The sequence below is a fragment of the Microcaecilia unicolor genome, chromosome 2 (genome assembly GCF_901765095.1).
Source record: "Microcaecilia unicolor chromosome 2, aMicUni1.1, whole genome shotgun sequence".
NCBI lineage: Eukaryota > Metazoa > Chordata > Amphibia > Gymnophiona > Siphonopidae > Microcaecilia > Microcaecilia unicolor.
Window position 1 is genome coordinate 210,069,295 of NC_044032.1, and position 25,063 is coordinate 210,094,357.

At 43.5% G+C, this 25,063-nt stretch overlaps 1 protein-coding gene across 1 annotated transcript in view; it reads right to left on the reverse strand.

Annotated features, from left to right (window-relative positions):
* The window catches only part of TUT7 (terminal uridylyl transferase 7), a 242,055-nt gene that overhangs the window by 70,490 nt on the left and 146,502 nt on the right, over window positions 1–25,063 (reverse strand). Inside the window, 4 exon segments of the mRNA XM_030193686.1 lie at window positions 605–613; window positions 1,250–1,314; window position 20,738; window positions 21,966–22,069. Coding sequence (XP_030049546.1) covers window positions 605–613; window positions 1,250–1,314; window position 20,738; window positions 21,966–22,069 — 179 coding nt within the window.

Here is a 25,063-nt window from a genome sequence, read left to right on the forward strand (position 1 = left end):
AGGGAAAAAATCAAAGCGCGTTCACTCTTTTTTTTTTTTTAACAAGAACAGAAAGGTCCGGACACGGCGCGGGGAACCAGAAACAAAAATAAGAATTCGCGAACAATGCGACGGTTTTTCCGGGGCTGACAAGAGAGAGCGGCGACGCACGACTCTCTCCAGCGCGGAAAAAAACAAGGACTGGCGGGAACGGTCGCGCACGGGCGGGAAGACGGCCGCACATGCGCGGTGGGCTGTGCCCTGCATGCGGACCTCCCGCGAAGCTTCTTCCGGTTGGTGGGGCTGCCACGGACGTCACCCAGTTGTGACTGAACAAGCAGCTTGCTTGTCCTCGGAGAAATATATATACACAGAATATAGATATGTATATAGATATATATTTTATCATGTTCAGAATAATTAATTACAATTAAGCATTTTATTTGCTTTCTTTATATTGGGTCCTTGAAAATGAATAAATATTGAAGGTATACAAAATATTACGAAATAAAATTCTCACAGTAATGAGTTTACTGGATTGAGCATATATCATTAATCTAACTGCTGCTCTTCGTTATCTTGGGCAATTCATGTAATCCTCCATTGCCTCAAGTACTCTAGTGACAAGAAGATACTGACTATGCCAGAGTACAACTCACCTTCAGCTACTGAGAAAGGTATGAGCTAAATCCAAATTCCATAATTGCAACACTGTTAAACATAATGGCTTGCAGTGGCAGAAGAACTATATATGAAAGTACAAAGAATTTTGAAAACTAAAACTATTTTCAGCCTGATTGCACAGATTCTAGTGCATATGTTCAAAACCCAAGTCCAGAGCAGGTCCTCTTAATTTTCTGAAACAAGCTGCATTTAGGAGGCTGCCTCCTAGAAACAATGTCCCTTGTAATCTGTAGTTTGAAATCCTTTCTTTAATTATTCTGACCTCACATGTGCCTCATGTTCTTAACCTTGATATCACCCTTAATACAGGAACTCTCTTTAGCTTTCACATATCTAATGTACATTTACTTTTTTTTTACACCTTATTTACAATACCATCACTTTCTTGATTTTGTAATTCACATTCAGAATTTATTCTCCCATTTGATTACTGAAACTTTCATCTCCATGGCCTTCAAAATATCTCAGTATGTTCACATAATTTCTGCTAGTTTCCTCCCCAGAACTCAGAAAAACTGAACAGACCACATTTATATTAAAAATGTATTATGCTGAATTACCTTTGTAAAAACCTTTCATTGTGTACACACAGATATTTCACTCTAGGGTCAATGGCTCCATAAAAAGCTAACAGTCTTGTGTTATGTAGACCTATGAAAAGGATGAAATAAAATCACAGTTTTGAGATAACAGCATCAAGTATGTTATCAAGAACTTTCTATACTTCCTTCACAGAATATCAGAGCCGTTAGCAATCAAAACAATATAAAAATATAATTCTTCACAGTGTATATAATTCAGCTCCTCCAATAATTAAACACTGATTCTTAATGTTCATGAAAGCTTGAAATCAATGTAGGACAAATCTGATCCTCCACCTTTATTTTTAGCGTAAAGGAAGAAGGAACTTTATTTAATTTTATTTCTCCTTAAGCCAAATATAAGATCACCAATTGTGGTAAACTAAGTATATAACTTGTGCAGAGAGTGAGAGCAGTAGGTTGAAATAATGCCACACAACTAAATATGGTTGGAGCTAACCAGAATAAAACTACACTGAAAAGCTGAAAATATGTATAGGAATGTGATCTTGGCTTAAGATCATCTCTGGTTATGGGAACACTTATTCTAGCTCCTAAGAGCATCCTAAGATTTAGATTACACATTCTAGTCATATTCCATCAATGATGGAAAGTTGTCCGGATTCTGAGGTAGCCAATCAGTGCCACACCATGATACCTCCACCATCATGCTTGACAGTTAGAAGGCTGCATTTTGTTTTCAGAAGAAAAGCTAAAATTTTAACTCATCTACAGGTATTCAGAGTCAATTGTTTTAGAAGTCTTGTGGATCTTGAACATGCTCTTTGGTGAACCTGAGGGCAACAATATTCTTTTAGTGGTGTAGCCCCAGGTCCACCCTCTATGGGCTCAGGCTCACCCAGCAGTGGCATGGCAGCGATGTGGCTAGCTGAAGACTCCCAACATCTCTCCCTCCATGAGATTTGGGGGGGGGGGGGGTCACTTAACTCTGCTCCTCCTTTCCCTCCCCAGTACCTTTAAATCCTATAGTTCTTTGCCAGCAGCACCAGATTCCCCCTTCTCAAGCTGGGCGAGACTTCCCTATGATGCAACTTCCTGTTCATGGGACCAGGAAATTGCATCAAAGTGAAGGCTTGGAGCCAGCATGAGCACAGGGAATTAGTTGCTACTCACTGCCAGTGAAGACCTAAAGGATTTAAAGGTATACTGGGGGAGGGGGAGTGGAGTTAAGTGATCCCTGATTGCCTGGAGGGGGGGCAGGGTTGTTGTGCCCACCCACTTTGGGCTCAGGCCCACCCAAAATTGGGTATCTTGTTACACCCCTGTTTAGAAAGCAATGATTTTTCTTAGCTATCTTCCACATAAACACCATTTCAATTCAGATTTTTCCTGACGTTGATGACTAAATCCTCAAATTAGCCACCACTAGAGAGGCCTACAAATCTATAGAAGTTATTCTTGGTTTCATTTTAATTTAATGGCTGATTTCTCCATTGCCCTTGCAAGGATCTTCACAGGACTATCACTGCTGGGTACAGTCACTATGGTCTTCAATTTTTTTCTATTTATACAGTATTGAGGTAGTTCTATATAGTTACATAAGTTAGGCACCTAACATTTGGCGCACAAACAGAAGTTAACGGAAATTAAGTGCCAAAATGGGGAAAATATGGCAGTTAGGTGCCCAACTTTACCAAGATCCATCCGAACAATTAACGATTATCTACCCTTCAGAAAAATGTTAAAGACACATCTCTTCAAGCAAGCTTACCCTAACGACCCAACTTAACATTATAGCCCATCCACACAACTCCTGCTCTGAAGATGATAATACCTTAAACCATGTCTCCCAGTCATCCTTATACTCATCCCCAGTCTTCTCGTCTCCATCTTCCCTACACCATACCCCTCCTAATCTCTTTCCTGTTGTCTATTTTGCCTTGTTTACCTTTCCATGTTCAATTCACAGAATCTTAAACCTTACTATTACTATGTATTTCAGTTTGTAATAGTCTCCTTATAATACTTTATACTTCTATTTACTATGTAAGCTGCATTGAACTTGCTGTGTGTGGGAAAGCGTGGGGTACCAGTGTAATAAATAAATAAATAAACTTGGCACTATTTTATAACTGGGTACCTAAGAGTTCTAGCACATAACTACAGAGGGGGAATTCACAGTGTTATATTTCAGCACGTGCTTATTGAATACTGTCAGTTACGTGTCACAGGGGCTCATTTTCAAAGCACTTAGACTTACAAAGTTCCATAGGTTCCCATGTAACTTTGTAAGTCTAAGTGCTTTGAAAATACGCCTCTAAGTGCTGCATTTAGGCATTCACATTAACACCCGTCACAGAGCTGGCATTAAGTGGTAGTGCCTAATTACTGATTTATGCTAGTCCTATATAATATTTCTCACCTCCAACGTTCTGACTTGCTGCCTGAGACCGTGGCTCATTCCGAGTTGGTCTGCTAGGCTCCGTAGATCAGGCTTACATCACCGTAGCCATTATGATGTCAACTTCAGAACCCGGGGGGAAAAAAACATGCCTCACAGCTGATTCATGTCCAGAGGAGGGTCGCTGGACATGGGTGGCTGGAGGGGGGGCAAGGGAGAGAGGAGGGTCGCTGGACATGGGTGGCTAGGGGGGGGGGCAGGGGAGAGAGGAGGATCGCTGGTCATGGGTGGCTGCAGGGGGGGCACGGGGTCGCTGGACATGGGTGGTTGGAGGGGGGGCAGGGGAGAGAGGAGGGTCACTGGACATGGGTGGCAGAAGGGGGGGAAGGGGAGAGAGGATGTTTGCTGGACATGGGTGGCTGCAGTGGGCGCAGGGGGAGAGGAGGGTCGCTGGACATGGGTGGCTGAAGGAAGCCGAGGAAAACCTTGCTAGCGTCCGTTTCATTTTTGTCAGAAACGGGTCTTTTTTTTACTAGTATTCTATAACACATTAAGCACACAAATTTGCTGTCACAGAATACCATATTAGTGTCTAGATTTTGAGGGTGTCATTTTTACTGCACATTATTGAATTGCCCTCTATGACAGCACTTCTATTTATTTATTTTATTTGTTACATTTGTATCCCACATTTTCCCACATATTTGCAGGCTCAATGTGGCTTACATAATGTTGTGAAGGCATTCGCCAAATCCGGTACGGGAAAGGAACAAAAGTAGTATTGGGATAGGGAAGATATGTTGTATTGGGATAGGGAAGATAACCGGGTACCTTCACTTAGGTGCCCTGAAAGTAGGTGGTAAGAGCCTGTAACGCAGGGCTACTCAATTCCGGTCCTCAAGATCCAAAGGCAGGCCAAGGTTTCAGGATATCCACAATGAATATGTATGAGAGAGATTTGTTTACCAGGGAGGTGGTGCATGCAAATCTCTCTCATGCATATTCATTGTGGATAACCTGAAAACCTGGCCTACCTGTGGACCTCGAGGACCATAATTGAGTAGCCTTGCTATAACAGAGCCTAGTCTCCAAGTTCCACTGTAAAATACTAGTGTAACCCAGTATCTGTGTCTCTAACACAGTGGTTCTCAAATCTGTCTTGAGGGAATTCCAGAATACCAGACACAGCGAAGGTGACGAATAACGAAAAAAAAAAAAGAATATCAAGGTGTAAAGACAAACTTTAATTGATTGGCAGAATCAAGACTCAACACGAAGCGTGTTTCAGCCAAAAGGCCTTCCACAGGAGTCTCTTTGAAACTATCATGGCACTGCGGCAAAACAGCACCGTTGCACTAAACACACAGAAATATTCAGAAATGACGTCGTATACTCAACATATACAAACAAACATGAAGTGGGTGTCAGTAACCAAAGAAACATCATACACTTCTCAACGCGCCAGCTACAAAATCTTTGGTTACTGACGCCCCACTTCGTGTTTATGTATGTTGAGTATACAGCATCATTTTTTAATATTCCTGTGTGTTTAGTGCAACGGTGCTGTTTTCCAGCGGTGCCGTGATGGCTTCAAAGAGACTCCTAAGGAAGGCCATGAGGCTGAAATACGGATGATGTTGATTCTCGATTCTGCCAATCAATTAAAGTTTGCCTTTACACCTTGGTATTCTGTTTTATTGTCATTCATCACCTTCATTGTGTCTGATATTCTTTGATTCTGTGGAGGATTGTTCTTCTTTATCTTCCTGTTCGTTCTCTCTTTGAGGGAATTCCAGCCAGTCAGGCTTTCTAGATATCCACACTGAATATGCATTAGAGAAATCTGAATTGCAGTGCAATCACTGTAGATATTCTGAAAACCTGACAAGCTGGGTTTCCCCCAGGACAGGTTTGGGAACCACTGGTCTAGCGTTTAGGCAGCCATACTTATACCAGCCATAGAGCGGGCATAAATATGGCTGCCTAAATGTGGCAGGGACTTGCATAACTTACAATATCCTGCAAGTTACACTCATAAGTGGGAGCCATGCCTATGCTCTACTCATGCTTTGCCCCTTTGCAAATATGTGTCATGCAAGATAGTCAAGTACTTACAGAAAGCGAAAGATACATACCTGTAGCAGGTATTCTCCGAGGACAGCAGGCTGATTGTTCTCACGTCTGGGTGACGTCCATGGCAGCCCCCTCCAACCGGAAGAGTTTCACAGCAAACTCAAAAAGTCTCGCAGGAGGTCCTGCGCGGGGCACGCCCACCGCCATGCGCGGCCGTCTTCCCGCCCGTGCGCGACCGCTCCCGCTCAGTTAAATGGAAGAGCAAAGAAATAAGAAAATAACAACTCCAAAGGGGAGGAGGGAGGGTTGGTGAGAACAATCAGCCTGCTGTCCACGGAGAATACCTGCTACAGGTATGTATCTTTCGCTTTCTCCGAGGACAAGCAGGCTGCTTGTTCTCACATCTGGGGTATCCCTAACTCCCAGGCTCACTCAAACAACAAAAGAGGGTCAATTGGGCCTCGCAACGGCGAGGACATAACAAAAATTGACCTACGAAGAACAACTAACTGAGAGTGCAGCCTGAACAGAATAAAACTGGGTCTAGGGGGGGTGGAGTTGGATTCTAAACCCCGAACAGATTTGCAGCACCGACTGCCCAAACCGACTCTCGCGTCGGGTATCCTGCTGGAGGCAGTAATGAGATGTGAATGTGTGGACTGATGACCACGTCGCAGTCTTGCAAATCTCTTCAATAGTGGCTGACTTCAAGTGGGCCACTGACGCTGCCATGGCTCTAACACTATGAGCCGTGACATGACCCTCAAGAGTCAGCCCAGCTTGGGCATAAGTCAAGGAAATGCAATCTGCTAGCCAACTGGAGATAGTGCGTTTCCCGACAGTAACTCCCTTCCTATTGGGGTCAAAAGAAACAAACATTTGGGCGGACTGTCTGTGGGGGCTTGTCTGCTCCAGGTAGAAGGCCAATGCTCTCTTGCAGTCCAATGTGTGCAACTGACGTTCAGCAGGGCAGGTATGCGGATGGGTAAAGAATGCTGGCAAGACAATTGACTGGTTCAGTTGGAACTCAGACACCACCTTCGGCATGAACTTAGGATGAGTGCGGAGGACTACTCTGTCATGATGGATTTTGGTACAGGGAGCATGGGCTACCAAGGCTTGAAGCTCACTGACCCTGCGAGCTGAAGTAACTGCCACCAAGAAAATGACCTTCCAGGTCAAGTACTTCAGATGGCAAGAATCCAGTGGCTCAAAAGGAGGTTTCATCAGCTGGGTAAGGACGACGTTGAGATCCCATGACACTGTAGGAGGCTTGACAGGAGTCTTTGACAAAAGCAAACCTCTCATGAATCGAACGACTAAAGGCTGTCCAGAGATAGGCTTACCCTCTACACAGAAATGGTAAGCATTAATTGCACTAAGATGGTTCCTTACTGAGTTGGTTTTGAGACCAGACTCTGATAAGTGTAGAAGGTAGTCAAGCAGGATCTGTGTAGGACAAGAGTGAGGATCTAAGGCCTTGCTGTCACACCAGACGGCAAACCTCCTCCACTTGAAAAAGTAACTCTTCTTAGTGGAATATTTCCTGGAAGCAAGCAAGACTCGGGAGACACCCTCAGAAAGACCCAAGGCGGCGAAATCTATGCCATCAACATCCAGGCCATGAGGGCCAGAGACTGGAGGTTGGGACGCAGAAGCGCCCCCTCGTTCTGAGTGATGAGGGTTGGAAAACACTCCAATCTCCACGGTTCTTCGGAAGACAACTCCAGAAGAAAAGGGAACCAGATCTGACGGGGCCAAAAGGGCGCAATCAGAATCATGGTGCCGCGGTCTTGCTTGAGTTTCAGTAAAGTCTTCCCCACCAAAGGTATGGGAGGATACGCATACAGAAGGCCGGTCCCCCAATGCAGGAGGAAGGCGTCCGACGCTAGCCTGTCGTGGGCCTGTAGCCTGGAACAGAACTGAGGCAGCTTGTGATTGGTCTGCGTGGCGAAAAGATCCACCGAGGGGGTGCCCCACTCTCGGAAGATCTTGTGTACCACACTCGATTTGAGCGACCACTCGTGTGGTTGCATAAGTCTGCTCAGCCTGTTGGCCAGACTGTTGTTTACGCCAGCCAGGTAATTGGCCTGGAGAAGCATGCCGTGCCGGCGAGCCCAGCACCACATCCCGACGGCTTCCTGACACAAGGGGCGAGATCCGGTGCCCCCTGCTTGTTGATGTAATACATCGCAAACTGATTGTCTGTCCAAATTTGGATAACTTGAAAGGACAGCCGATCTCTGAAAGCCTTGAGCGCATTCCAGACCGCACTCAACTCCAGGAGGTTGATCTGAAGACCTGATTCCTGGAGGACCACAGTCCTTGAGTGTGAAGCCCATCGACATGGGCTCCCCACCCCAGGAGAGATGCATCCGTCGTCAGCACTTTTTGCGGCTGAGGAATTTGGAAAAGACGTCCCAACGTCAAATTGGACCGAATTGTCCACCAGTGGAGTGAATTGCAGAAACCGGTGGGCAGTCGAATTGCATCCTCTAGATTCCAGGCAGCCTGATACCACTGGGAAGCTAGGGTCCATTGAGCTGATCTCATGTGAAGACGAGCCATGGGAGTCACATGGACTGTAGAGGCCATATGGCCCAGGAGTCTCAACATCTGCCAAGCTGTGATCTGCTGGGACGCTCTTGCCCGGGAGGCGAGGGACAGAAGATTCTGCGCTCTCGCCTCGGGGAGATAGGCAAGAGCCGTCTGTGAATTCAGCAGAGCTCCAATGAATTCAAGTGACTGGACTGGGCAGAGATGGGACTTTGGGTAATTTATCACAAACCCCAGAAGTTCCAGACGTTGAATAGTCACCTGAATGGACTGAAGAGCTCCTGCCTCCGAAGTGCTTTTCACCAGCCAATCGTCGAGATAAGGGAACACATGCACCCCCAGCTTGCGCAGCGACGCCACAACCACCACCAGGCATTTTGTGAACACCCGTGGCACAGAATACTGTGCCCAAAGGGCAGCACACAATACTGGAAATGCTGTGTTCCCAGACGGAATCGCAGATACTGTCTGTGAGCTGGCAGTATCGGGATGCGAGTATAAGCATCCTTTAAATCCAGGGAGCATAGCCAGTCGTTTTTCTGAATCAGGGGAAGAAGGGTAACCAGGGAAAGCATTTGTTCAGGCTCCTCAGGTCTAGGATGGGATGCATCCCCCCTGTTTTCTTTTCCACAAGGAAGTACATGGAATAGAATCCCAGCCCTTCTTGCCCGAGTGGTACGGGCTCAACCGTATTGGCGCTGAGAAGGGCAGAGAGTTCTTCTGCAAGTACCTGCCTGTGGCGAGAGCTGAAAGACTGAGCTCCTGGTGGACAATTTGGCGGAATGGAGATCAAATTGAGGGCGTACCCACACCACACTATTTGGAGAACCCACTGGTCAGAGGTTACGAGAGGCCACCTCTGGTGAAAAAATTGTAACCTCCTCCCGACCGGTAGATCATCCGGCAGAGGCACTTTTATGGCGGCTATGCTCTCCCGGATCCAGTCAAAAGCACATCCCTTGCTTCTGCTGGGGAGCTGCAGGGGCCTGCTTGGTCGCACGCTGTTGACACGAACAAGCGCGCTGGGGCTGAGCCTGGGAAGGCTGACGGGAAGGAGAATTGTACCTACGCCTAGCATAAGCGTAAGAAGCAGTCTTCTTTCCCCTGAAAAATCGTCTACCTTTAGAGGTAGATGCTGAAGGCGCCCGGTGGGAGTGGTTGTCGAGGGCGGTTTCCCGCTGGTGAAGCTGTTCAACCAACTGCTCAACTTTCTCGCCAAAAATATTATCCCCCTGGCAAGGGACATCCGCCAGCCGCTGCTGGGTCCCGTTCTCCAGGTCAGAGGTGCGCAGCCATGAGAGTCTGCGCATCACTATACCTTGGGCAGCGGATCTGGATGCAACATCACAAGTGTCATAAATACCCCTGGACAGGAATTAGCGACACGCCTTCAGCTGCCTGACCACCTCCTGAAAAGGCCTGGACTGCTCTGGAGGAAGCTTGTCAACCAAGTCCGCCAGTTGCCTCACATTATTCCGCATGTGAATGCTCGTGTACAGCTGGTAACACTGGATCTTGGTCACGAGCATGGAGGAATGATAGGCCTTCCTCCCAAAAGAGTCCAGAGTGCGAGACTCACGCCCCGGGGGCGCAGAGGCGGTATCCCTCGAACTCTTGGCTCTCTTGAGTGCAGAATCCACCACTGCGGAGTCGTGTGGCAACTGAGTCCTCATCAACTCTGGGTCGCTGTGGATCCTATACTGGGACTCCGCTTTCTTCGGGATGGTGGGGTTAGATGAGGGCTTCAGCCAGTTCTGAAGCAGAGTCTCCTTTAGGACATTGTGCAACGGTACCGTGGAGGACTTTCTAGGTGGTGATTGATGGATAGTCGAGGACCTCGAGCATCTCAGTCCTCGGCTCATCCACAGTAACCACGGGGAAGGGAATGCTCACAGACATATCCCTAACAAAGGAGGCAAAGGAAAGGCTCTCCGATGGCGAAAGCTTCCCTTCTGGTGAAGGAGTGGGGTCACAGGGAAGACCACAGGACTCCTCGGAAGAGAAATACCTGGGGTCCTCCTCCTCCCTCCACGAGGCCTCCTCCTCGGTGTTGGACATGAGCTCCCTGACTTCAGTCTGAAACCGGGCCCATCTCAACTCAGAGGAACCAAATCCTCGATGATGATGTCGAGAGGTGGACTCCCGCGCCGGCGGGGACAAAGCTCCCTCCATTGACGTCTACGGAGATTCCACCTGAGTGGTGGCCGAGACCGATGCCGCAAGTGGTACCGGTGTTGGTGAACGCATCACAGGGCCAGAGCCAGCCGGTGCTTCCATCATCGGTGCCGAGGGCGCAAGCACCCCCAGCACCGGGAGAGACTGGTGCAGCAGCCCTTCCAGGATACCTGGAAGAATGGCCCAGAGGCGCTCGTCCAGAGTCTCTGTCGGGAAAGGCTGAGGGGCCGGTGCAGGAGTCGGAGATAGAATCTGCATGGGGCCAGGAGGTGGTACCAGACTGCCCGACGACTGACGCATCAACACGTCCTGGATGGAGGGGGAGCGGTCCTCCCGGCGTCGACGCTTCTCGGGTGCCGAATCCCTCCATGCCCCGGAGCTCCCGGTACCGTGAGAAGGGGGCAACCGATGACAATGCTTCTTAGCTTGTTTCTTTCGATGCACGTCATCGGCGCTCCGCGGTACCGACGAGGACGTGGAATCCACATGCCTCCTCGGGGTTGGGTCCGAAAAGGGTCGGTCCCGATGGGCCTGCACAGCAGCAACTGTTGAGGCAGGTGGAGGCCCACTCGACTGCTCACTGCTCCCAGCGAGAGGTGGTCGTCGGGCCTGTGGTACCTGCTCTCCTGAGGTCGATGCCATATCCGGTGCTGAAGTCGACGCCACTGGTGCCAATGCTGTCGACGTTGACACCGAAGAGCTGGGCCAAGCTCCAAAAAGACGATCCCGCTGAGCTTGTCTCGCCACCTGTGTCCGTTTTTTTAAGCTAAGACACAATTTGCACGCTTTGGGGTTATGCTCAGGCCCGAAGCATTGAAGGCACCAAGCGTGGGTGTTGGAAAGCGAGACTGCCCAGCCGCACCGACCACACTTCTTGAAGCCGCTGGGAATCCTCGATGTCATCAACGGAAAAATCGCGGCGGCGATGTCAAAATCGTCGATGGTCGCGGCAAAAAGGGCCACAAAAGGGAAAGAACGCAGACGCGCGGCCAAAGCTAGTACACTACAGGAAAAGGTTTTTTTTTTTTTTTTGAAAACAAAAAGAAGAGAAAAAGAAAGCACGGACGGCGCCACTAAACAAGAGAAAAAGCGAATGAATCGCCAGATGGTTTCCGAGGGATGAGAGGAGAGGGACGCAATGCAGTCTCTCTCCACCGTGGAAAATGAAAAACTGAGCGGGAGCGGTCGCGCACGGGCAGGAAGATGGCCATGCATACGCGGTGGGCGTGCCTCACGCGTGGGGCCTCCCACAAGACTTTTTGAGTTTGCTGTGAAACTCTTCCGGTTGGAGGGGGCTGCCGTGGACATCACCCAGATGTGAGAACAAGCAGCCTGCTTGTCTTCAGAGAATAGTGCTTACATGGTGTACTAGAATATATATGCCTGTGTATGCACATATGTGCATGTATTCTAAATATTTATGTGTGCAATGACCATATAAATGTTACTGCCTAGTTTATAGGATTGCCCTTCATGAGGGTAATTTAAAAAAAAAAAAAAAAAAAGAGTCACCTAGTTGAGAGGCAAGAAAGCACCTATTTGTAGGCTATTTTACAAAGACACATTCAACTGTGGTGCTTATTTTTGAAGTATATGGATGTCTCAAACAGCCCAAATGGATGTCCATGTACTTGTAACGTCCAAATCCAAATTTTGCAAAGCCAGAAAATGGATGTCCAATACTGCAGTACATCAAAACAGAAAGGGGATATCCACGATGATTATACATGAGAGAGGTTTACAAGCACAGAATCAGCTCTATTGGAGAGGCTGGTGCAAACAGCAATTTTTTTGAAGCAGCTCCTAATGAAGCATCCTGTGAAATGAGTGGTTCTGTTGAACAGATGAGAACAGCTTCAAAGATAACTGTTGAGAAAAGTTTGCACTGCATTTGTATTGCACTGAAAACCTCTTGGACTGAATAACATGTAGTTTTGTGGACATTGTATTTGAATTGAGCTTTTGAGCTCTATATTATTGAGTATAAAGAAAAAAAAAGGATTCAAAGAAAAAAGGTCTCACCTTTAAATTAAATGAGGGGAGGGTTTTTTTTTTTTAGATTAAGGATGTGTGAGGCTATTTGGCAATTACTGAGCGAACTCAGTCACTGAAGTCTTTTCCTCCTTCTATGTCAATGTGAGTGGATAAGACTGTATTTGAACTAGAATTTCACATAAGACTGCTTTCATAAATAATTTATTTGCTGCATTTGTATCCCACATTTTCCCACCTATTTGCAGGCTCAGTGGCTTACACATAAATCATAATTCCACCCCAGAACATGCCCATACCATACTTGTATGTATGGATTAATTTTATAAAAGGCATTTTTGCACATATACTGGCATATATATGCAAATATGCCTTTATAAAATCATCTTTTATGTGCCTGATGATGGATGGATGCATGGATGAGGCCCTAAATGTTTAGAAATGATTGCATAACCCTGTTCACATAGATGAACATTAACTACTATTTTCATGTCCTCTGAAATTTCTTTTAAACATTGAGTTCCCACTAACTTTTACCATGAAGTCCAAATGTAAAACTACTACTACTACTTAGCATTTCTATAGCGCTGCCAGGGTTACGCAGCGCTGTACAAGTTTAAACATGGGGAAGGACAGTCCCTGCTCAACCTTTTAGATCATTATATAAAATAGGATGCTCTTTGTTTTACACCTTAACCCCTTGTTCTCCTGTTTATACATACATCTTTAATCACTTTTCTTCAATAAATAAAACTTCCTATTCTATTTCTCCATGTTTTTTGTATTTAATAGACTAAGCTCTATGCAGCAGGGGCTGTCTTTTTTTTGTATACCACACTGCATGCATCTAGTATGGGTACTTAATTAGCAGCACTAATGGTAAGAACTGGGGTTTGTTAATTTGCTCGCAGCACTGTATGTGACAAGAGACCTGCCATAACTCTTGCTGTTGCTTGCTTTGCGTGTGTTATTAATATATCACCAACAAGATATTTCCTTGTTGGTATTAAAAAGTAGAGTTAGTTATCTCTAATGGAGCTTCCTTGTGGGCAGCGGGACAGCGCCAGCCACACACAGGCAGCATTACCACATTATGATTCCAAGTTGCCTGTCTCTCCTAGAGCTCATAAAAGACTAGAAGACTTTCTATGTGCCAATGTGTTCTCCTAGACCCAACTGCCACTATTGCCAGTCTGCTTTATAGCTGAAGACTAGAAGAAAGAAATATATAACTAGCTTCAACTGCAGAGGAAGGCTGACTTATGATTGACTTATTCCACTGTCCATGGAGAACCTCCATTACAGGTAAACAACTCTACTTTGTGAGTGGGAACATCAGATTCACCAATGGACTTTTCTTCAGCTTCTTGTTTTTCTTGTGACTTACCAGTAGCTAAGAAGGTCTAGTCCTTGGGGGTTGTTTTTATTTAGCCCTTAGCCTGAATCTGCAGATAAATGAGGTGATTCATGCGGCATGGGAAAAGTTGAAGATGGCTAGACAGCCTTCCTTTGTTGCAGCTGCAAGACTTTCACACTTTGGTTCAGGTGATTGTGTTGAACCACTTGGACTATTGCAATACTCTTTATGTAAGCCTTCTTAAGTATGTGCTGTGGAAACTGCAGTGTGTTCAGAATATGGCCACACATTTGATAACCATGCGGAAATTGTGGAATCATGTTACTCTTTTGCTTTATGCATTACAATGGCTACCACTTGAGTCATGTATCTTTTTATATTGTTTGATTTTCAGGCACTTTGGAGGATGGGACCTCAGTACTTGATTGTTTTTGTGTTGCCTTATTACTTTCACCACACGTTACGGTCTGGTACCTCTCATAATCTGGCATTGCCTTGTGCAGAAGAGTTTCATTTGTTGTGAACACAAAATTCATGTTTTTTTTTTTTGGGGGGGGGGGGGTGGCTCAAAGTTCTTAGTGATTACACAGTATTTCATTGCTGTTTTAAAACTTGATCATTTACCTAATATTTTTCCTCTTTTGAGTGATAAGGTTGAGCGAAAGGGAGGGAGGGGAGGGGTAACTATCTTGTTGATGCTGTTGTAATCCGCACTGTACAGTCTGTGGCTGAAAGCAGCAGGCTATACGACTTTGTATTAAATGAAATGTACAAGCAGAATAAGGCAACCAGGGTGCAAGGGCACATAGAAACCTGAAAAGCAGATATTCCTTTGCACCCATACACTTGCTGTGGTAGGTTAAAGCATAAGAGGCGAGAAAATACAGCAGAGACGTAGAACATCTTACTTTACTGTTCAATAATATGAGCTAAATAAAAGAGCACTATAAGATAGAGGAATTTTTGTTCCCTTCATGTTTGAAACTGTGGACAAGCAGGTAATGAGCGAGAGCATTCTGAAGAACAGTTCTTCCAAAAGTAGTGTCTGTTCTGCCTAGGTGGTCCAAACAGTAATGTGAACAAAAACTATAAAGCAGAGAAAATATCCCCTATGAAAAAAATACAAAAGAAAAGGAAGCAGGGGAAGACCAACAAAATGCAGAAAAAGGAAACCCTGCAATCAAGGAATACCACATGTAAAGTTTATTATAATAAAAAAGTAAGCTGATAGGTCTACGTAAAATAAATCCCTAAAGAAGAACTCAACATGGTGCTGTGTTTTGGTGCAACCACCTGCATCAAGAGTCACAACAATCAGTAAGGGCTTTCTCTGCTAAATGCTCTGAAGAAACCACCTGCTTCAGGAGTCACGTCAATCAGTACAAGTGCTTTCTCTGCTAAACAAAGAAGCAAAACCTTTAGAGCATTTAGTACAGAAAGCACTTATACTGATTACTGTGACTCCTAATGCAGGCGGTTGTGCTGAAACACAGCACTGTGTCGAGTCCTTCTTCTGAACACCTACTGTCTTTAGGAATTTGTTTTACATAGACTGTTAGATTATTTTTCTATTATAATAAACTTTACATTTGCTATTCCTTGACTCCAAGGTTTCCTTTCTTTCCCCAAACAGTAATGTGCTACGGAGGTATGAACAGAGGACCATGTAACTTCTTTACAGATGTCATGAAGCAAGGCATCACGAAGGAGGATGAATGAAATGGAAAAAGCCCGTAACAAGTGGGCCAACATCCTGCCAGATAGATCAGCTCAGATCCCGACATTGTTCACTTGGTGGTAGGGCAAGTGAGGTAATACAATATTAACTGTTGAGATGCTTCACCGACTGATGCTGTGTTGAATGTAGTAGAAAAGTGTATGCTTGAAGTCTAGGGAGTGAAGCTATCTCTATCATCCATGTAGAGAGGTGGTAGAAGACTGGAAGGATAACTGACTGACTGATGTGAAACTCTGAGACAATCTTGGGAAAAAAATGAGGACATGTTCTCATGACCACCCTGTTGTGGAAGAAATGGGAGTAGGGAGGGTAGTGAACTAGAGCCAAAACAATAGCCACCAGAAGGTATGTCTTCCATGTGGCAAACTTGAGCTGGCAGATCACTATGGGCTCAAAGGGGAAGTCCATGAGCTGTGTCAGGACAGCATTAAAATCCCAACTGCATGTCTGGTAGCTTGAAGGAGGACTTGAGACAGAAGAGTCCTCACATAAACTGAGTCACAAACAGTTGAATAGAGATGGATTTGTCCTGAATCAGAACATGGTAAGCCAATAGTGCATTTAGGTGAATTCTCATGGAATTGGTCTTGGAGCTGGAACAAAGTAACTGTAAGGGATAATTGAGAATGTCTGGTAGGGGTCATGCTCAGGTATCCAAGGCTGTAGAGTCCACGTCAGAGGCAAAATGTTTTCCTCTTAGCATATGATTTCCTAGTCAAGGTTTTGCTAGACGAGCTGAGAACCCGATGTAGAGCCACAAAAAGATGGGCTCTGCTACAGGTCATCTTTCAGAGCTTCCGTGCTGAAAGAGTGAGGTGCTGAAAGTTGGGATGAAAGAAGGTAATCTCTGTGTGATGAGGGTGGGATGAAGCAATAGTTGAATTGGTTCTTTGGTTGCTCAGCACAAGAGAAATGGAAATCACAGTTGGTGGCACCAGAATGGGGCTATGTATCATTGCCATCCTGTCCTGTTGCAAATTCTGAACTTGGATATCAGGGGTATGGGTGGGTAGACATGCATAAAGAAATGGATGGGTCCAGCTGACTGTGAATGCATCTATGGCCAACATGTTCGGGTTGGGATGCTTGAAGCAGAAAAGGGGACACTTGGGATTAGTGTTGGTTGCAAAAAGGTTAATCTCTCGGGAGGTGTAGCCAAGATGGCTGGGTCCAACAGATTCTTTTGTTCTTCATGAGAGTCCTTTGCCTCCAAGTACCAATGTGTGCTGTCTGTCTTGGAATCGACTCCAGGCGGAGCTTTACCAGACTATGGCTCTCTTTGACCCTGCCTCCACCTCAGCCTTTGCACAGGTTACCACAGGAGCTTAGCTGCATTGGTATGAGTGAGTCGCTGATTACTTTGCCGGTGTGTAGGAGAGGAAATGATACACGCCTGTCAGGGTCAACTAAGTGCTGCAATGGCTGTTGGAGTACCAACTGTGGAACCGGTGACTGTGGCTGACCTGATTGCTGGACAGGGATGACGTGAGATGAGCCAGGCGCTCGTTATACCAGCCTTTTCTCTTCAGAAGCCACCCAGTATCTCTTTGGAGACACAGTGGACTGCCATCTCTGAATTAGGAAAAGGTATTTCCACACAACTGGCTGTAAGGATGTAAGTCCTTCAAGGTAATAATGTTAATATAACTGCTTTTTTTTTTTGGGGGGGGGGGGGGGGGGGGGCGGTTTATCTTCAAAAATAATGCTTTTCAACAGAAACTGTCTCGAGTTAATTCTTCCCTGGAGGATCATACAACAATAATTAAAAATTTATAGGTGGTTAATTCTACTCTCATAAAAGATAATACTGAGCTGAGACTAAAAGCGGAAAATATGGTGAGGTTTTCTAACATGCACATTAAAAACTTTTCTAAAATGCTTGTTGTAACTCCATGTGAGATATTTAAAAGATATTTGCTTAAGATTTTGCAAATTCCAGAGACTTCCTTACCACCGGTTTCTTGGATCTAATATTTACCTTCAGTTAAGAAAGAAGCTGTGTAAAGTGTTGAATAGGAGCTGGATGTCCTTAAAATTTCTGGTTTGCTGGAATCTTCTGAAGATAAACCTGTTTACTATGCAACATTGGTGGTAACATTGGCACTTCCAATCTGAAACAGAATGGCTACTCCAACTTTTCTTTAAAAAAATGTGATTTCCTCTTTTTGGGGGGTGCAATTAGGATACATCCAAATTTAATCAAGGAGACTCAGAAAAGGAGGAAGAGCTTTCTACTGCTGAGACCAGGGGTGCTCCAAATGGGAGTACTCTTTTTTTCTTAAATTTGCTTCTAGATGTGTAATTAAATATAAATCAGTTAAGTATATATTCTATGACCCACCGCAGTTCTCTGCGTTCATCAACAGTAGGAAGATTGTTTCTAGATCAAGAAAAATGGAAGCCATGTAGACATGTGATAGTTAATATTGCAATGCTCACTGCTGTATGTTTGCATGATATACTTATATTTGTTTTCCTAAAATTTTCTTCTTGACTGTTCACCTCACATTGTTGTGGACTATACTGTTGGTTAGTATTTTGTTTTGAGGGTTTCTTTTGCCTCTTTTCTTTGTTAAATTGCAAGGAATTGCTATTTCTCATTTTCTGTACTTGTATAATGATTCGATTATTTGTTAAAATTTATTTAAAAAAAACCAAAAAAAAAAAAGCGGTCAATCTGAGGTATGCCCCAGCAGGTGAAGGATGCACATGAGGATGCAAGGTCCACTGGTGGTGGTGGGGCATTCATCTGCTGAGATTATCGGCTATATTGTTCTTTGTCCTTGGTAAATAAGTGGTGAGAAGAAAGGCAAAGTTCCAGATCCTTTCGGCCTCCATGCAAATAACAAATCCCACCCTGCTTGCTGATGAAGAACATCACAACTTAGTTGACAGTTTGCAAAAGGCCAGCTTGTTGAGAAACCAGTTCTGAAAAACCCATAGGGAATAATAGATGGCCCTGAGTCTGAGGTGGTTAATGTGAAGGTGCCATCTGTTGCACCTCCAGGTGCCCTGGGAGCGCAGTAGTAGGAGATGGCACCCCAGAAAGTAGTGGATGCATTCCATGTGAGCACAGCCTGATGGAAGAACCTCACCTCCTTGATTCTGGGCATAACCTTGTAGATATCTGTTTGAATTTTTTGAGGAGAGTGCCTGTGAAAATTGGTTCCACTGGAATCTGGAAGTGTCATTGGATTAGGTGCATGTGGAATCTGCCTAAAGGGAGCACATGGACAGCTGCCACCAACTGATCCAGTAGGCATAGGAAGTTGAAGGCTACTGGGATTTTGGATGTTGCAATCTTTCATGCAAGGCAGATGATGGTGTCCATTTGTGATGGTTGGGCTTTGGAGATCAGGTGATGATCCTTGCCCCAATGAAGTCTATGGTCTGAGTCAGAAATAGGGATAATTTGGAAGTGCTGATGAGAAAAAAAAAAAACATGTCCTGCAAGAGGGACATTGTGGTTTGTAAGGCCTTGGTGGACCCCTTGGATATTCTGCCCATGATTAGCTAGTTGTCAAGCTATGGGAAGACTCAGAGTTTCAATGCTCTGAGCCATGCCAGTATTTGGGCACTGATGGCAACTGAAGCTGCTCTGAAAGATGTATTGCAGGCATTAAATGCTGTGTGGAGGTATTTAGCACACTCTTCAAAATTTATTTTAGGGCTGTAACAAATATTTGGCCCCCTTAGTGCCCCAAATGCATTATTCGTAGTCAGCCGAATATGAATATATTATTCGGGTACCAGGTGACCACATATTCGGTACAGCCCTAATTTCATAAATTTGTATTCTGTCTGAACTCTAGGCGGATTACAATAAAAACATCCATAAAAATTTTTCACACAACAACAAATATAAAAAAACACACACAAATAAAACAAACTGCAAAATCTGCCTACCCTTTAAATACAGTATGTACTACACCAAAGGATAGGTCAGCACCCCCTCCCCTCTCAAGGATCATCTCTATCTGTCCCCTCATTGTACGATCTGATACCTGCCAGCGAGCCTTCTCAGGAGTAGCCCCCCAAGCCCTGGAATTTACTCCCAAAGAGGCTATGTGTAACTCGAGACAACCTTTACTTCAGGAAGCAGAGGCATTGCTCTTCTCCCATGCCTTTAACACATAGGGTGCCTGACTATACACTCATTTTGCACCTGGCCTAGCTTGCTACACACACTGTAAATTAGATCAGTTCCTTAAATCTTGTTTAATCACACAAAGAACTTGCCTTGAGTTTAGCCCTCCCATCTATTTATCCCAACCGACACTACCACACATCTTATCTCCATCTATATATCTGCACTTGGCCCCCCAGCTATATGGTAAGAAATACCATAGAAAAGCATTAGTATCATATCTATGTTATTTGAATGTTCTAATGGGTGCTTATTAGATGTTTCATTAGTATTATGCAGACATCGTATTACATCTCTGCTATTTGAATTTCAGTGCTGTTAAATGTGTATATTTTTGATCCCATTTCATGGCTGTCCTATTATTAGGTTTCAATTTACTGTTTTCAAGTTTACTTCACTTATTGTATTTATGTTTGTACTTTGTCATTTTACTATTGTTATGCTGTTACACCTAATCACACTGACCACCCTTCAACATCTTCAGTCCTTCTGTGACTGTTCTCTTGTGCTTGACTGCTTAAATATTTTAAATTTAAATGCTTTACTTTTTGTCTATTAGATTGTAAGCTCTTTGAGCAGGGACTGTCTTTCTTCTGTGTTTGTACAGCGCTGCGTACACTTTGTAGCGCTCTAGAAATGTTAAATAGTAGTAGTAGTTAACAAAATTGTAAGCTTTATGTTAAACTGTACCTGCTGTACACTGCCTTGAACCTCTTCATAAAGGTGGCTAATAAATCCCAATAAATATGCTAATTCTTGTACATCCAATACACTACTTTACACTTGCTCTCACAGAGCCTCATTTGCCATATCTCTGTCCATTTCTCCAATATACTTGAGGTGAACAAACAATAAAAGGTAACAGCAAAATTCAGAAGGATGCTTGGGTGCATAGGAAATGGAATAGTTAACAGAACAAGTTGATAGTGTCTCTGGGTAAGCATCTGGTGACACATCATTTGGAGTACTATGTACAATTCTGGACATCACACCCAAAAGGATATAAACCAGATGGAGTTGGTCCAGGGGGCAGCTACTAAAATGGGCATCAAAAAATATCTGGACACAGGCTCGAAGGTCTAAATATGTATACCCTGAAAGAAGGGGGTAATACGGTACACATTTAAATACCTATAAGGTATAAGAAGGGGGAGCAGTATCTGAGTAGCGAAAAAAGAAAAAAAAATAATCCCCCAACCCCTCCCCCCCCCCAAACAAACAGCACAGAGGATCACAGAGGGAGGATAGGGGATTCTATAGCTTAAGAGATAAAGATCATGTAGCCTATGTTTTTACTTATAAAGTGATGAGTTGTTGACGACTGCAAGAAAATATTGCTCCATATTGCCTTTTCTGTATCAATGCTAAAACTATTATAATTACAGTGGTTCCAACTACACACTCTGAGGTATATCTTAGGCTAAAAACACCACATACTTTCACCTTCATTCAGTTCCTTACCCATTCACAAATGACATTTCCAAAAACCAAGAAATCATATGAACTTATTTTCAACAGCAGAGCCATAGCTAACAGTAGTTGTGATTAAACTGATGGTGATTCTTCAATGGAAACACCTTTTCTGTTTACTTACAACTAATTTAGTGCTAATACATGAACAATCAACAATGCAAATACTTCAGGCACCCACACATTAAGACATACAAACACAAAGGAATACAAGACAATTATCATAGACTAATTTAGCAAGGTTATCTGATGCATGAATTAGAGGAGAGGTTCAGACTTTGTTTCTGTTTTTTTTTCTTTTGTAGATAGTAGGACCCAGGTTGTGATTCTTTATGGGGAAATTTCTAGGTTCTTTCATAGTGAAAGTAGCTGCCACCTGACTAGTCAGTCTTTGACAGAGGCAGGCATACTATGGACCACATGAGCTTTTAATCTAGTCCATGTCAGTCTGTTGGGTTCTGGCCCACAGAAGCAAGAGGAGGATATTCACAACACAAGTGACATAATGCTGAATGTAGTGTTGACCCACCAAGGGTGGTGGTAGAGATCCTGTGTTCCCTACTCCCTATACTTCTCTCAGGTTCCTAACTCATGGCCCTCTCTTCCTTAGATTTCCAGGGGGAACCTCCCCTTCCTGCTCCTCACTGGCCTCTTAACGTAGCTCTTTTGCCAAGACATTTGCCTACAGCTGCCCTTTCCACATTACTGAATTCCAATTTCACAATACTGCTTAAAGTCTAAAACTAAATATATATTTACTATGTACAATAGTTGCTAAAATAAGTGCATGCAGGATGATGAACAAATCCACAGAAATTGAATATAAAGTTTAGGTTAGGTGACACTCTTACCAAAGTGTTATACAAACTGATGTCTCCTTCCAGACCACTTCTTATATGTAAGAACTTCACAATGGGCACTTTCGCAGTTGTAATGGGCAAGATGTTCCTTAGACCTAAAATTAAACATTACACTCAGTGTTCCATATCACCAAAGAAGCAAACTGATGTACTGCATTGCTTTTTATGATGCAAGCTGCTTTGGGTCCCCTTTTTTGGTGGAAAATTATCAGTATGTATAGCACTAAGAAAAAATGTTTGTGAATCCCGAAGAATGGTCTTACTTTCAGCCCAATTTTTAAAAAAACTCTAAACATGATTAAATCCCAGTCTATACTCTAACAGAGAAAGATAACCCCACTAATAATTCAGACAAAAAAAAAAGATACATCTTATTTATTGAAAAAAAAAAAAAAAGAGAAGCAATATCCCTTGTGTGAAAATGTATCTGTATCCTTCATCCAGTAACTGATGGTACTTTCTTGAGCATCAATACCCTTTAACTAAACCTTCTGGAACTGTTGATCAGTCTTTCACATTGACTTAAGAAGGTTGGCTCATTTTCCATACAGAACCTTTTCAACCCTGTGACACTGGAGAACTCCGAAGCATGAACAGCTCCGTTCAAGTCTTGCCAGAACATTACAACAAGGTTTAGACTGGGACTTTGAACTGGCCATCCAAAACATGAAATTGCTTCTTCAGCCATTTTGTAGATTTACATGAATGTTTAAGTCATTGTCTTGCTGCATGACTCACTTTTAGCACAACTTCAGCCCCATGTGATGACACCACCAACACCAGGCTTGACAGCCAATGTGAAGCAGTGTTTTTTTTGTTTTCATCAGTGACCAAAAAGTTCAATTTCTGACTCATCTGTCCAGAAGACATTAATCTAGAAGTAAGTGTTCTCTGGTAAACCTGAGGTGGATCACATTTTTTTTTTTTTTAACAGAGCAGTCATTTCCTCCTAGCTAAACTCCAATGAACATTATTCCCATTTAATTTCTTCCTGATGCCTGACGCCTTTACTTCTGTAACAGCTGCAGCTGGCGAAATATACAGATCTTTAGATGTTAATCCTCGTTCACTAGGTTTTGTGGATGACTTTCTGGTTTGCTCATGGGAGTATCTTGGCAGGATAATTGATCATGGTCATTGGTAGCATCATTGAAGTCTTCAGCTTTTCCCATTTCTAGACTACCTGTCTGACAGTGGATAGATGGAGCTCCAAATGGTTAGAAAAAGTCTTGTAATCCAAAGAGCATCAACTAATCTCCTTAAGTTTTATGGTGATGACCAAACTTAGAACCTTTGTGACCTTTACATAGGACAGGATACACAAATTCAGTCATGCAGATTTACTTTGCAGGGTGGTTTATTTGTTACCTAATTATTTTAAGCATCCAATTGTAATTAGTAAATTAATTACAGTAAATAAACTAGGGGTTCAATTACTATTTTACACACAGATTCTGAATGTCTTATTGCTCATACTTTGTACATTTTTAGGTCTCAAGGAACATGGATCTGTTTAACTTTATACCCTTTTATTGTATAAGACTGTTTTTAATTACACAAGGGTACTATGATATGAATTATATAAAACAGTATACAAGGTGAGAATGAAAATAACCCCCAAGAGTTTTTTTTTTGTTTTCTCAGTAACTGCTTGGAATTTCAATGTGGAATTTTACAGCTTTATTTGTTGTTACTATCTACGTTTATGTACTAAGTGGAATGAGATTATCTTTAAACATGGCAAAGTTACAGACTTTTTAGCAAAACTAACCAGCGATTTTCAAGCATTCAAAAATGTTTGGACTGTAAAACTACTGTTATTAGAGATTAAAGGGGTACCAGCTTATTGTTAATGACATCACAGTGACATAGACATTTGACTGGGGGGCAAAGTTGGAGGCCTACTACAAACTGCACCCAAAGCCTCAAACAATCTGTGGATTCAAGGAAGCACTGCAGATGATCTGGGGCAGCCTGCCACAGGGACCAACTGACAAGGGTGTTAAGAACTTCCCAAAGCAACTGAAGGCCTGTGTTAAAGCTGAGGATGGACACTTCGAGCATTCACAGTAACTGTGAAATTCTGATACTTGTTAATTGTATCATTTAAATGACATTATTTTACTGTGTTTTAACTTGAACATTATTAAAACACAAAAATCGCTAGGTAATAACGCTAAAACATCAGCAACATCCATATAGCTTAAATATTAGGGGGTCCTTTTACAAAGGTTTGCTAGCATTTTTAGCGCGCGCTAAAAATAAGCACGTGCTATATTAGTAGCCCATATATTTCTATGGGTGACACTAGCGTTTAGCGCACTCTAATAATTAGCATGCCCTAAAACCACTAGCATGCCTTTGTAAAGGACCCTTAATGTTGTTTAACAGTCATCATACATACATATTACTAAATAAGTACATAAAATTTCTTGTTGATATTCAAAGTGGTTGCTGAGAAACCGGCAAAAAACCTGTATGTGAGTGAGTGGGGGTTACTTTTTTTATGCCTCACCTTGTATAACTCAGGCAGATCCCATCCCCCACTTGGTTTTTGACTATGAAGAGGGAGTACTTCTTAGGTAGATGATGGCTATCTATCTGGTGGACTGTGGTTGGATCTTTTATTTATTTATTATTTTAGTCACATCCTGATTATTTGATGTTGATTCAGAGGTTTGCCAAGAGAAGTCTGCCCCTCAGCCCTTGCCCAGGTAGGCTGTTAAAAGAAATGCTGGAGAACTTATCCTTGTGGACATCTCAACAAGCAAATTATTCCTTATAGGAATGCTGTTATCTCTCAGCAAGTGGACACACAGTCCCAATTGGGATTTTGTAGTTTGCACAGTATCAAATCTGTGACAGTTGCTTCACTGACAGAGCTGAGGGTTATATCAATAAGACAATCAAGCCTTTTTGCTGCAATAGATTTATCACCAGCCTTTGATTTAGTGCCCCACTGTCTATTACTTTCCCATGTAAGTGCCATAGGCGTTAATAGTGCTGTTCTGAATTGGTTTACAGGCTTTCAGAAGAACAGGATGTTTACCATTATTAATCTGGACTTAGGAAAATTTACTGCTTATTCC